Consider the following 12,868-nt stretch of genomic DNA (forward strand, 5'->3'; position numbering starts at 1 on the left):
CAGTCCGGAGCGGAGCCCAAGAATGGGGATTCTAGGAAGGAAAGACATTCGTGACCCCAGGGCGTGCTCAGCACTGAAGCAGAGTGCTTTGGCTTTTGGGGGTCGAAGGGCTGGAATCATGTCTCTAGGGCAGGTTGAGCTCATCCCACACCTTCAGTACGTTAGAACACAACAGTTTAGTGATGAGGGGGGAAAGGTCCCCAACAGTGAGAGCCTCCTGCGCACGCGCCTTGGGGGATGTGTGGGAGAGGTCTATGGGTGAGACTGGTGAGAAGACGAGTTTGTGGGGCGAGAGGGGACTGCGGAAGAGCTGCCAGGCTGCGGAACAGAACCAGTGCTCACGCCCTCCTTTGCTGGCCAGTCCCCCAGGGCACTGCGGCGGCAGCTACGACGGAGGCGCGGGGGCGGGGCCTGCGGCACGGCGTCCTGACGTCAATGTGGCGGAGGCCGTGGTTGGCGCTGGGTCCGCGGCTGCAAAGTGTGAATTACGCCGGGCTCGCGCCGGCAGCGGAGTGAAGTCAGGCTCAGGAGGAGAGGAGGGGCAGGACTCCGGTGGCTGCAGCGGCCCGAGCTGGTCCCTGGTCCCAAGCCCGCGCGCTCTGGGTCTCTTCGCTGGCTCCAGCCGTCTTTTCTTGCCACTGCTTTGCTCCGTCCCTGCTCTGCTCCTGCTCCGCTGTCCCCTGGACCCTCCTCTGGCTGCGGAGCTCTGAGCGGCTGGGTCCCCCCTCCGACTTTGCTTGTGCTGCCCCAGCTTGCACCCCGTGCCCCCTCGCCTGGAGCGGTTGCACGCTGGTCCTTGTAATTGTCGCTGCAGCCGCCGCAGCACCTTCCAGCACCGGCCCGGGCGAAGGGGCGGGTGTGGGAGGCGTGAACGCGGCTTCCCGGCCCGGGGTCAGCGTCCCCTCTCTGCTCTGCCACCGCCTCGGCCGGGTGCCCCGGAGCCGCGGCCCCCTCCTGCAGGGCGGGTACAGGGAGGGCGTATTCAATGGAAGTATGTTACCAGCTGCCGGTGCTGCCCCTGGACAGGCCGGTCCCCCAGCACGTCCTCAGCCGCCGAGGAGCCATCAGCTTCAGCTCCAGCTCGGCGCTCTTCGGCTGTCCCAACCCCCGGCAGCTCTCACAGGTAATCGCCCCGCTGCCACCGCCGGGGCCCACACTTGGGGGGCTTCTCTTTTGTTTCCCTCTTCTCATCCAGCTTCACCTCCGTGACATCTCCTGTCCTCGCTGCTCACCCCAGACCCAGCATTGCCCATTGTTTCGGGATTTCTAGTCCGCTCCTTCAATTCAAGACCCATTTCTTTTATCCTCGCAGTGGTCCGCCCTCAGTCCCTTGGCCTCAGACCCTTCCCAGGCCCCTCATTCTCTGCTCCCAGCGGCGTGAGCCTCACAGAATGACTGTTTTCCGCCTTTACTCACCATTTACCTTGGGCCCCTCTTCCTTGTCTGTGGCCCTCAAGCACACCTGTCCCCCTCTGGCACACCTGTCCCCCTCGGACACACCTGCCTCTGCTCTTGCCTTGACTCCCTCATCTCTGGCGCGCCTGCCTGGAGGTGCTCGGACGGTCCCCCAGTTCCCGGGACAGTAGGCCGAGATGCTCTGCTTTTTCCCTGGACTCTTTGGATTCTGTGGGATGGACTTTAAGCGGTAACAGAGAAACAAGTACCAGGAGTGCTCTAGGGTACTTGTCTCTGCAAAGTTGGTAGCCAAGAATCGCTTTGTTTTTAATTTGAGACGGAAATTTTAGGAGAGAAACTGCTGATGAGCACTCACAGGAAGACATTGTTTTGAATACTAGTTGCTCCAGAGAATTTGTGGGGGGTTTTCCTACAGTGGTGCTGTTGGCCTAATTCTTTAGTTCTTGCTCATTTTGGTAGTCTGTTTTTAAATAGGAAGGCAGAAGGAATCTCATTGTGTACATCTGAACTAAGTGCCCTCACTTTCGGCTGCAGAAGGTCCCGTGAACATCTTTTATTCAGGTCGATTTATTTTTCAAAGTGGTTAATATTAATAATCTTTGCAGCAGTATTTTTTTTTTTTTTTTTGCTCCAGTTATATTGCAAGCATCTTTAACTGGAGCTGCATTAATTTATTTAATTATTTTTACAGATAGTAAGGACTGCACCTGGTAGAGGTTTTGCTTCTAATAGCTGCCTGTAAATATTTGTCATTTGTCTCTTTCCCTGTAGTGTTAGAAGAGAGAAAAAGAGCTTATATTTGGCTTTTTTGCTGGATGGTCTTTATTTTAAATCAAACTTCTATCACAGCGCAAGGTAGTATGCACGTGAAGCCGACCCAAGTTTGGAAGAACTGTTGTAATATTACATAAGGTTTTAAATAATATTACGTTATTTATTTTTTTAATTAGGTGTGTGACCTACCTTAATATTACTACCTAAAGCATTTTCCGGTTACAAAAGCAGTGTTTAAGAGCTATTAATACACTTTGGAAAGAGGTTTTTTAATGGAAATTAATGAAAGATTTCTAATGGTAATAACTTTTCACTTCTAAATATTATTTTAGCTCCTTAGATCAGCAGGTACATGACTAATACTCATTGAGTTCAGTCTAAATAATTAGGCAATCACTGATTCCCCTGATCAATCGTTTATAACATTATAAATATGAATAAAGCTACTGTACTCCCTGAAGAGAAAATGAGCAAGATGGGAGATTCCAGGGAATTGAGCAGGTAAGACTAAAGGCAGAGGTTTTACCTGATGTCTTAATTAATCCACAGAGAACAGTTTGAAGTCCCAGTCCTTCTTGTCTAATTTCCTGGCCTTCATTTAAATGGGTAATGGAATTTTAAAAAAATGATTGTGGCAGACAAAGCAAATATAAAGAGTTTTACAATGTTTTATTAGCTGAGGATCTTTTTTAAAAAAATGTCTAAACCCAAAGTGAAGTAGGTAGGAACTTCTGAAAATTTAGGTAGAAATTTTCCTGAATTATGCTTTAAAATCAGTATTGGTCAATATTAAAATTATGGGCACCTTACTGTGGTACTGAGATGGGGTATATTTATTGTTATGAAGACTCAGTTTCATTTTATAATAAGGCATGTTTTGATACAGATTTCTGAGGATTAAATGGGAATTTGTAGTGGGGGGGGCAAAAAGGTAGAAAATCTTGGAAACATATTCAGAGCTCTAAATAGCTCAAAATAATATTTGGCTAAATCAAAAGTATTCTTTACCTTGAAATTTCAGTTCTAAGCGTAAAGTGCAGAAACTACCAGAAGTTTAGGTTTTGTAATTTTCGTTTAAAAGAAATTTTTTTTTAAAAAAAAGCCTTTTTTCTTTAAGCCTTAAATAGAACAGCTATTTTTATTAGATCTTTCTCTCTTTAAAAGTATGTCCAAAACAATCTGTTACATTCTTTATTGTCACCATGGTCTGGGAGTCTAGCTTATGTTGTTGTTAGGTGTCATTGAGTTGGTTCCAACTCATAGTGACCCTCTGTACAACAGAACAAAACACTACCTGGTCCCGGGCAAAACACTGAGCAATATTCACTGTTGCCATGTTTGAGCCCATTGTTGCTCAAACCATCTCATCAAGGGTCTTCCTTTTTTTGCTTACCTTCTACTTTACCAAGCATGATACCCTTCTCCAGGGACTGATTCTTCCTGACAACATAATTGTTGTTAAGTGCCGTTGAGTCGATTCTGACCCATAGTGACCCTGTAGAGGGTTTCCAAGGAGCAGCTGGTGAGCTTGAACCACCGATCTTGCAGTTCAAAGGACTTTCGCAGTCTGACGCATTAATCCACAGCACCACACCAGGTCTCCTAGACAACATAGTAGGTATGTAGTAAATATTTGAATGAGTGAGTAGATCATGAAATTAACTTTGAGAATCTGGACTACTAACTACAAGGTCAGCAGTTCAAACCAAGCAGCCACTCCACAGGAGAAAGATGAATGTGTCCAGTAAAGATTTATATTCTTGTAAACCCTGTATAGGGTTGCTATGAGTCAGAATCATCTTGATGGCACTGGGTTTGAGTATCAATTCTAAGTTTGAATTCTTAGAACAGTACTAACTACTTTTCTATAACAGTTTAGAACTTGTAGCTGTAGAGTGTAACAGATCCAGAAAATAAACAGAAAAGACTGAGAAATAGATTTGGAGATGGTCTCAAAACTTGGGTGTTTTAAGACAAATTCTGACATTTTTGTTTTCTAAGTAGCAGCCAGAGTCAAGATCACACTGATAGCACCAAAAGTTCACAACTGGCACACCCAATTCAGGTATCAGAAAGAAAAATTCCTCAAAAGCCCCAAACCAAAAATCAAATCATCAGCCATTGAGGCAGTTGCGACTCATAGTGATCCTGTGTAGGGTTTTTGTAATTGTAAATCTTTACAGAAGCAGACTGTCTCTTCTTTCTCCCACATAACAATTGGTGGGTTTGAAATCCCCCCCCCCCCCACACACACACACCTGCAGTTAGCAGCCTATCACTTAACCCACAGCGCCCCCAGGCCTCAAAGCCAGAAACTTTTAAAAGGTAACCTGGGGGCATTTAGTTTCTATAAAGTTTAAATATTGAGTCAAAATAATGTTTTGTCAATTCAGATTCAGTGACCCTGTAGGGTTTTGGGTGCTGTAAAACTTTACAGGAGTAGAAAGCCTCATCTTTTCTTCCTCCAAGCAGTCCAGTGCTTATCCGAAATGTTTATTCCTTACACTTGTTATGTGCTCTTGAGTCCATTCCAACACATAGGGACCATGTATAGAGTTTCCAAGAGGACCTGGTGGGTTTGAACTGCCAGATCTTGCGATTAGCAGTCTAGTGCTTATCCTATATCGCCACACCGAGGCTGAATGTTTAATTGTTGTTAAGTGCCATCAAGTCAGTTCTGACTCATAGCAACCCTGTATAAGGTTTCTGGGGAGCGTCTGATGGGTTTGAACAGACAACCTGCAGTTAACAGTCCATTGCTTATCCTATAGCGCCACACCAGGACTCACAGTGTTTAATAGCATATGATTAAAAGGTGAAAGATTTGTACTTTCTTCTTTTTTAAAAACTTCCATGCCAAACAGGTCAAGTGTTAGTGCCTAAACAGACAAGCTTAAGTTTATGGAAAATCCATTTTTGTGCAATAGTGTTCTCCCAAAGATGCCAAATAAATAAAGTATTAACTTTAAGAAACAACAACAACAACAAAAAAAAAAACAGGCCATATAGTACTTTTTCAAATGGTTAATATGAGTTATTATTATATTATTATATTAAGGAAGGAATACCCAAGTTTCCTTGCTAAATCAGGGAAAGCCTCACCTAATATGTGATACTGAAAGAAGCCAATTTTTCTTATTTTGGGATACCTAATCATTGATAGCTGAATTTAAAGATTTTTCTTGCAGAAGGAAGTTTTTATCTGGAAAAAAAATATTGCATAAATATTGTTAGTTTTTGTTTACCATGGTGCTTTGTATAGTTCAGTACTCAGTAAGTTTGAAGTTGAGTTAGTGTTTAGAATTAGTAGTTTAAAAAAAAAAAAAAAAACACATAGAACCCTGCCAACCTAACCACATTTTCCTGTTATCCATTAGTATTCCTTCATATTTTTCAACCGTAGTGATAAGTGTATACACTCTTTTTATCAACAGTGTTTCACTTGTTGTTGGTAAGTACCATCGAGTCGTTTCTAACTCATAGTAACCTTGTATAGAGTTTCCAAGGAGTGGCTGATGAATTTGAACCAGCCAACCTTACAGTTCAAACCGACCTTGCAGTCCAGTGCATTATCCTACAGCACCACACCAGAACTCTGTGTATCACTTAGTACATGACAAACTATCCAGGTCTTGTATCTGCCAAAAGAGAGCCTGGTAGCTCTACATGGTATGCCCTGGACTACGAACTACACGGTCTGTGGTTCGAGCCCACCAGCTGCTCCTCATGAGAAAAATGAGACTTTCTGTTCCCAAAAATATTTACAGCCTTAGAAACCCCAGACAGTAGCACTGTGAGTCGGAATCGACTTAACAGCACTTAACAACAACACTATCTGTCAAAGCAGTTCAGAGTTTGTTCTTCTTACAAGAAGCTTATATGTTTGGGGTGAGAAAAATGAAATGGTTCTACATGATGTTATTACTGTGAGAAAGTTGATGAAAATGTAAGGAAGGAATATTCAAGTTTCCTAGGGAAAGCCTCACCTAGGGCTAAGGCCTGAGGGTTAAGTAGATGTTTCTGCTTAGATCAATGTGTAAAGGTAGGGAGTGGAAGAGTAAGCATGGCCCTTGTAGAACATCTCTGGTTAATAGAATTAGCTGTGATAATGGAAATGCTTTTTTGCACTATTCAGTATGATGGCCACTAGCCACACATAGCTTAGTGAGCACTTGCAATGGACTAGTGTGACTAAGGAGCTAAAATTTTAATTTAACTTGTTATGTGCCATCGAGTTGGTTCCAACCCATAGCACCTCTGATAGGTTTCCAAGGAGCGACTGGTGAGCTTGAACTGCTGACCTTGTGGTTCAAACCAACTTTGCAGTCCATTACATTATCCCACAGTGCTACCCCAGTACATATGGCTAGTGGCTAGTATGTTGGATAGAGCAGATATAGATGGTCTTATTTAATGTTCATTATTCATGTTGATCTGTTCTCTAAATATTAATCATTTGTGTTACTTTTGTGTTTGCAGTTGTATGTTAAGTAATATTTTCCTGTGTAATACCTTCATGAAGTCGTGGTGTGGCACTGTGGGTTAATGCGCTACACTGCAAAGTCAGTTTGAACTGCAAGGTCAGTAGTTCAAGCTTACCAGCCACTCCTTGGAAACCCTATACAGGGTCACTATGGGTTGGAACTAACTTGAAGGCACTTAACAACAACACAAAAAAATAACCTTCATACATGTTTGGTAAAGTTCCTAGAATGAAATTACTAACTTCAGCAGTAAAAACGTGTTAAGTCAGTTCCAACTCATAACAAGTGTCTGGTGGGTTTGAACAGCTGACCTCATGGTTCACAGTCTATTGCTTATCTTGCAGCGCCACACCAGGACTCCAAGTAAAAGGACAAGAGCATTATTTTGGCTTTCTTAAAAGACTATCATTTCATAAATCATCAGATTCCATTTTATCCCCAATCATGCTCTTAGATATTTTATCAACTTTTTGCTACTTTAGTAGCTGCAGTATTGTGCCCTGAGTTTATTTGTACTTGCAATAATCAAGGGGGGGTGTATGCTTTTGGTGGTGGTGGTTTATTTATTTTTTTGTTACTATTTGCATTTCCTCTTTTGTGAAATTTAATTTGCATATCTGTTGCTTGTTTACAAGGGCTCTCTTATATCCAACACTGGTTTGCACATTTGCATCATTTCAAATTATTGTTACCATGGTAGTTGCCTCTTCACAAATCTACTAACAAGAAATCATGAGGGCAGTGGGGGAGGGGGTAGCCCAAGAGGAGCAGTTCTGTCCCTGAGACCTTAACTGCCCCTGTCCAGACACCTCATTAATTAAGACCTTGATTTCATTTCTGTTTTCAGAAATGCTGCATACTTTGATTTAAATTTAATGCTAACTATGTTTTAACTTTCACTTTAGAACTAATGTATATTTACATTTCAAGTATGTATTCAAAATAATGAAGATGTATAGTGTATTTGGAGTATAGTTCTGATTAATAAAGTTTCAAGTTGCTAGTTTATACACTGTTTTCGGGAAAACATATCTTGTATAGGATGTGGTTTGAGAGGTTTTAGTATATATGTATGGCTCAAGTCTTATAAACGTGGCATTGGATTACTAGATAAAGTGTTAGAACCTGCTAAAGGTGCCTCTGAAGACACTATGGAGCAGGTCTGCTATGCACACATGGGGTCACTGTGACTCAGTCCACAAACTGGCAACTACCAACAGTTGTTGTGCTGTTAAGTGCAGTAGAGTTGGTTCTGACTCATAGCGACTCTGTATAGGGTTCCCGAGGAGCAACTGGTGAGCTTGAACTGCTGACCTTACGGTTCACACAACAACAGTATGCATCCCAAATTTTACTGCTTTGTTTTGCTTTAGAGTGTCATACACGCTGCCTACTGAGATTAAAAAAAAAAGCACACACACAATGTCCTGCAAGAGGTGAAATATTAAACCCTTGACAGGAGTCAAGACTAGAGCACTCACTGTGGGTGGAAGAAGTCCCATTTGTTCTTTGGAGCAATTTGATAAGACTTTTGCTAACACTTCAGAGTAAGTATTAACTGGAACAGCTTTTGAGAATTGGGTTGTTTTCTGGGGATGGGTATAGGAAAGAGAGCTGAAGAAAGAGGAAGTACACAGAGACAAAACTTAGTTTAATTCAAATTTTTGTCTACAATCGTTGTTAGGTGCCATCAAGTTGGTACCGACTGATAGTGACCCACTGTGTACAACAGAACAAAACACTACCCGGTCCTGAGCCAACCTCACAATTGTTGCTGTGTTTGAGCCCACTGATGCTGCCACTGTGCCAATCCATCTCACTGGGGGTCTTCCTCTTTTTCTATGACCCTACAATCATTAATCATCATTTAGTTAGTTTAAAAAACTTGTAAATTTAGATACTCACAAGCTTTTAAGACCCCAGTCACTACTTACCAAAATAGGGTATGAAACCTTTTCTTTATGTTATACCAATTGACTCTGGTGTCCCTCATTGATTACAGATCTTCAAAGGATCCTTCTGAAGGAACTTAATTTTTTTATAGTAAACACTGTTTGCATTTTTTTCATGTTTGTATGTGAGTTTACATAAAATACATTTCTAATTTTGTTCCAGGTCTCTTAATTAAAAATCTTTTTAGATCTGGATAGTCTCCAGCTACCTCACAAAAATCTCAACAATTAATTTGAATTGTTTGATTTAAAACATGCAAAATACTTTTGATTATGAATTACAGTTTTTAGAATTTGAATTGAGAAAACAGGAGGGGTTTCCAAAAAGCTTATGGATAAATGGAATTAAAGGATAATGGAAATATTCTACAAACTTTTTGAGCCCCCTAGTATAAGGTTTTACTTTCTTCCATATTTAAATAGCGATTTGATTTTTATATTGTTATCATATAAACCTTTCAATGTGTTATTAACACACCAGTGATACTTTTGCATATATTCATTCAAGTTTAAGTGTTCTTATGATCAGCATTGAGGAAAGGAACAAAATCGAGGCTTGTCATAGAGTAGTCTAAGCTTGCAGGGCTTTATTTTAGCTGATGGCAGATTCCCTTCATAAGGGTCCTGTCTCACTGATTCTGTAGTAGACTATTATAGTATAACATTTCCTGCTTATAATTTTGAGTAGGCTCACTGCTCTTTGTCTCCACCTGCTGGTAAGGATGGCTCTGTTTTTCTAAATAGGGAGTAGAGAAGGGGAGGATATATATACTATAGCAGAATTTATGGAAGAAAATAAATTGTTAACAGGGTAGTTTGAAATAGCTCAGGACCATATTTTTAAAAGCCCAAATCCATTGCCTTCAAGTCAATTCCAACTCTTTGAGACCCTATATAGCAAATGGTGCTTAATATATATACCAGTAGGCTTGCTTGAGACTCCTGGTATGGCGCTGTAGGATCAGCACTGGACTGCAAACCAGGAGATCAGAAGTTCAAACCCATCAGCTGTTCCTTGGAAACCCTATACAGGGTCACTATGAGCCAGAACTGACTGACAGCACTTAGAACAAGTCTTGTTTCAGGAGTCCTGGTGTGGCACAGTAGGATAATGCAGTGGACCACAAGGTTGGTTTGAACTGCAAGGTCGGTGGTTCAAATTCACCAGCTGCTCCTCAAAAACCCTATATACAGGTGGTCACTATGAGTCAGAACTGACTCAATGGCACTTAGCAACAACAAAGTCTTGCTTCAACAATAATTGTTTGTTTATTGAGCACCTTCTATATACTTGTAAAGATGTGTTAAATCTTTGCAAAACTCTCATATATGTAGTTGTTGTTGTATGCCATTGAGTCAGTTCCAACTCATGGTGACCACTAGGAGTTTCCAAGTGTGACTGGTGGGTTTGAACTGCAGACCTTGTGTCCAGCACTTATCCTACAGTGCCATTACTCCCATTTACGCCTATGAGGAGACTGAGTTTAGAGACATTAAGTCACTTACTTGAAGCATCATAGGAATTTATATAATGGCAGGGTTCAAGCCCAAGCCTGTCAGGTTCCAGTGCCCTCACTGCCTTGTTAATGGAGGTGAGTGGAATATAGTCTGAGTTTTAAGTTTATGGGTTATTTATTTTGTTTGGCTCATGGATAGAATGTGGATATGGAAAAGAAATTTAACTGATTGTTTGAACAGTCAGTCTGTTTTTTCAAATCACACCTGCATTATTTTATTCTGTTGTTGTTAAGTACCATCGAGTTAGTTCCAACCAATAGCAACCCTGTACAGGGTTTCCAAGGAGCAGAAATGACCTTGCAGTTCAAATGGCTTTGCAGTCTGGCACATTAACCCACAGCGCCATACCAGGACTCCGAGGTACTGTGTTTCAGGACATATGTCTAAGCTAAATCATACTTTGATAAGAATGGCCAGAGTGTAGGAGAATTTGGAACAGCATTGTATGATAAGTGACTAAAGAAATCAGTGATTAGAAATTAGTCTGGAGTCCTGGTATGGTGCTGCAGATGATAATGCTGGACTGCAAAGTCAGTTTGAACTACAAAGTCAGCAGTTCAAGCTCACCAGCCACTCCTCAGAAATCCTATACAGGGTTGTTGGAACTGATTCGATGGCACTTAACAACAACAAGAAGTGTGGAGAGAAGATTCAAGATTTGGGTCAGAATGGGATAGGATGGAGGAGGAATTAGTAAGAGATGATACATCACTGCTGTATTCCAATATTTGAAGGAATGCTGGTATGGCACTGTAACATCAGCTCTGGACTGTGAATCACAAGTTCAAACCCATCTGCTGCTCTTCAGAAACCTTATATAGGGTCACTATGAGTCAGAACACACTCGACAGCACTTAACAACAACACCATGTGAATGGAGCCCTGGTGTGGTGCTGAAGGGTCAGCACTATACTGTAAACCATAAGGTTAAAGTTAGTGATTCAAACCCACCAGCCACTCAGAAACCCTATACAGGGTTGCAATGAGTCAGAACAAACTCAGTGGCACTTAAAAACAACCATGTGAGTGGGCCCTGGTGTGGCACTGTAGAATAAGCACTAGACTGCTAATAGCAAGGTTAATGATTCAAACCACCAGCTGCTCCTCATAAACCTTATACAGTTTGGCTGAGTTAGAACCGGCTCATAGACATTTAACAACACCACCGCCATGTGAATGAGAGGAAGAAGACGATAATTAATAGACCTGTGATCAGTTGTGTGTTCTCCATTGCTGTATTCTGCTCTGCCTTGTGGTAAGGTATGTGGTTTACCTCTCATTTAAAGAGGATGCAAAGTTAAAATTGTCCTGTGTCCAAAATAGCACAACTTTGTTGTTGTTTTTAAGTGCCATCAAGTTAGTTCCAACTCATAGCCACCCTGTATAGGGTTTCCAGGGAGCAGCTGATGAGTTTGAACCACTGACCTTGCAGTCAAGTCCTTACCTAAAGGGCCACACCAGGAATGTATTAAACTATGGAGCATGCTGACTCAAAAGCCCATGCATTCTCTTCTGCTTCTTTTTATCGCAGGAGCAAAGGATATTTCCTCAAGAGATGGCAGAGTAAGGACCAATAGGTAGAAACAGTAGGGAAATAGATTGCTTGTTTAGCCACAGAGTCTTGCCTGGTGTGATGTTTTAGGATAAGCACCGGACCCATGAGGTCTTTTGAAACATAAGGTGGTTGGTGGTTTCAAACTCACCAGCTAGCTGCTCCTCGAAAACCCTATACAGGGTCACTATGAGTTGGAATCAACTAGATGGCACTTAGTAACATCAACAAAATCAAAGAAATGCATATTCAAAGACTAATAACATTTTTTTTAACCTATCATATTGGCAATTTTTTTTTTTATGAATATATGGCAGAAGCTCACTTATGCAATGCTAGTAGGATTATAAATTGTTTGTTTTCTGAAAAGTAATTTGTCAATTGAATTAAGAAATTAACACTTAGAAAATTAATACTTTTACCTTATAATTTACTTCTAGGACTCCTATTGTAAGGACTAATGTTCAACAATATAAGTCTTATTATTGTGAAAAATTATAAACACCAAGTAATTTACAAAAGGTTAAGTATAAAAAATTATCAAGAACTTAACTGTCATTTTGACTCACAGTGAGTACCCTTTAAGAGGAACTCATAGGATTTCCAAGGCTGTTAATCTTTGGATTTGGAGTGGCTCTGTAGGGTCAGCACTGGACTACAAACCATAGGGTTGACAGTTCAAATCCACCAGCTTCTCCTCAGAAACTTTATACAGGGTTGGTATGAGTTGGAATTGACTCGAGGCCACTTAACAACAATAACAAATCTTTACAGAAGTAGATTGCTACAATGTTCTCCCTCAGAGTTATTGGTGGGTTCAAACTGCTGACCTTTTGGTTAGCAGCTAAATGCTTAAACCATTGCACCACCAAAGCTCCTTAAATAAATTACGTTGCTGTTGTTGTGAAGTGCCATCGAGTTGATTTCTGACCCATAGCAACCCTGCATAGGGTTTCCAAGGAGCAGATGGTGAGCTTGACCCACTGACGTTGCAGTTCAAACGCCTTTGCTGTCTGACACATTAACCCCCAGTGCCACACCAGGAATCCTAATAAATTATAGTATTTCTTAATTTTGGAGTATAGTATTTATCATTTCTGTTTTATGTAACCATTAAAATGCTTTAAGAATTTGAAGGTAATACAATGACATGAATAATTCAGAAATAGTTA

General features: G+C 41.3%; 1 protein-coding gene across 1 annotated transcript in view; it reads left to right on the forward strand.

The window, feature by feature from the left end:
- The first annotated feature begins 985 nt into the window (after positions 1–985).
- The window catches only part of PDE7A (phosphodiesterase 7A), a 98,296-nt gene continuing 86,413 nt past the window's right edge, over positions 986–12,868 (forward strand). Inside the window, 1 exon segment of the mRNA XM_006860079.1 lies at positions 986–1,123. Coding sequence (XP_006860141.1) covers positions 986–1,123 — 138 coding nt within the window.

The sequence above is a fragment of the Chrysochloris asiatica genome, unplaced genomic scaffold, assembly GCF_000296735.1.
Source record: "Chrysochloris asiatica unplaced genomic scaffold, ChrAsi1.0 scaffold00036, whole genome shotgun sequence".
NCBI lineage: Eukaryota > Metazoa > Chordata > Mammalia > Afrosoricida > Chrysochloridae > Chrysochloris > Chrysochloris asiatica.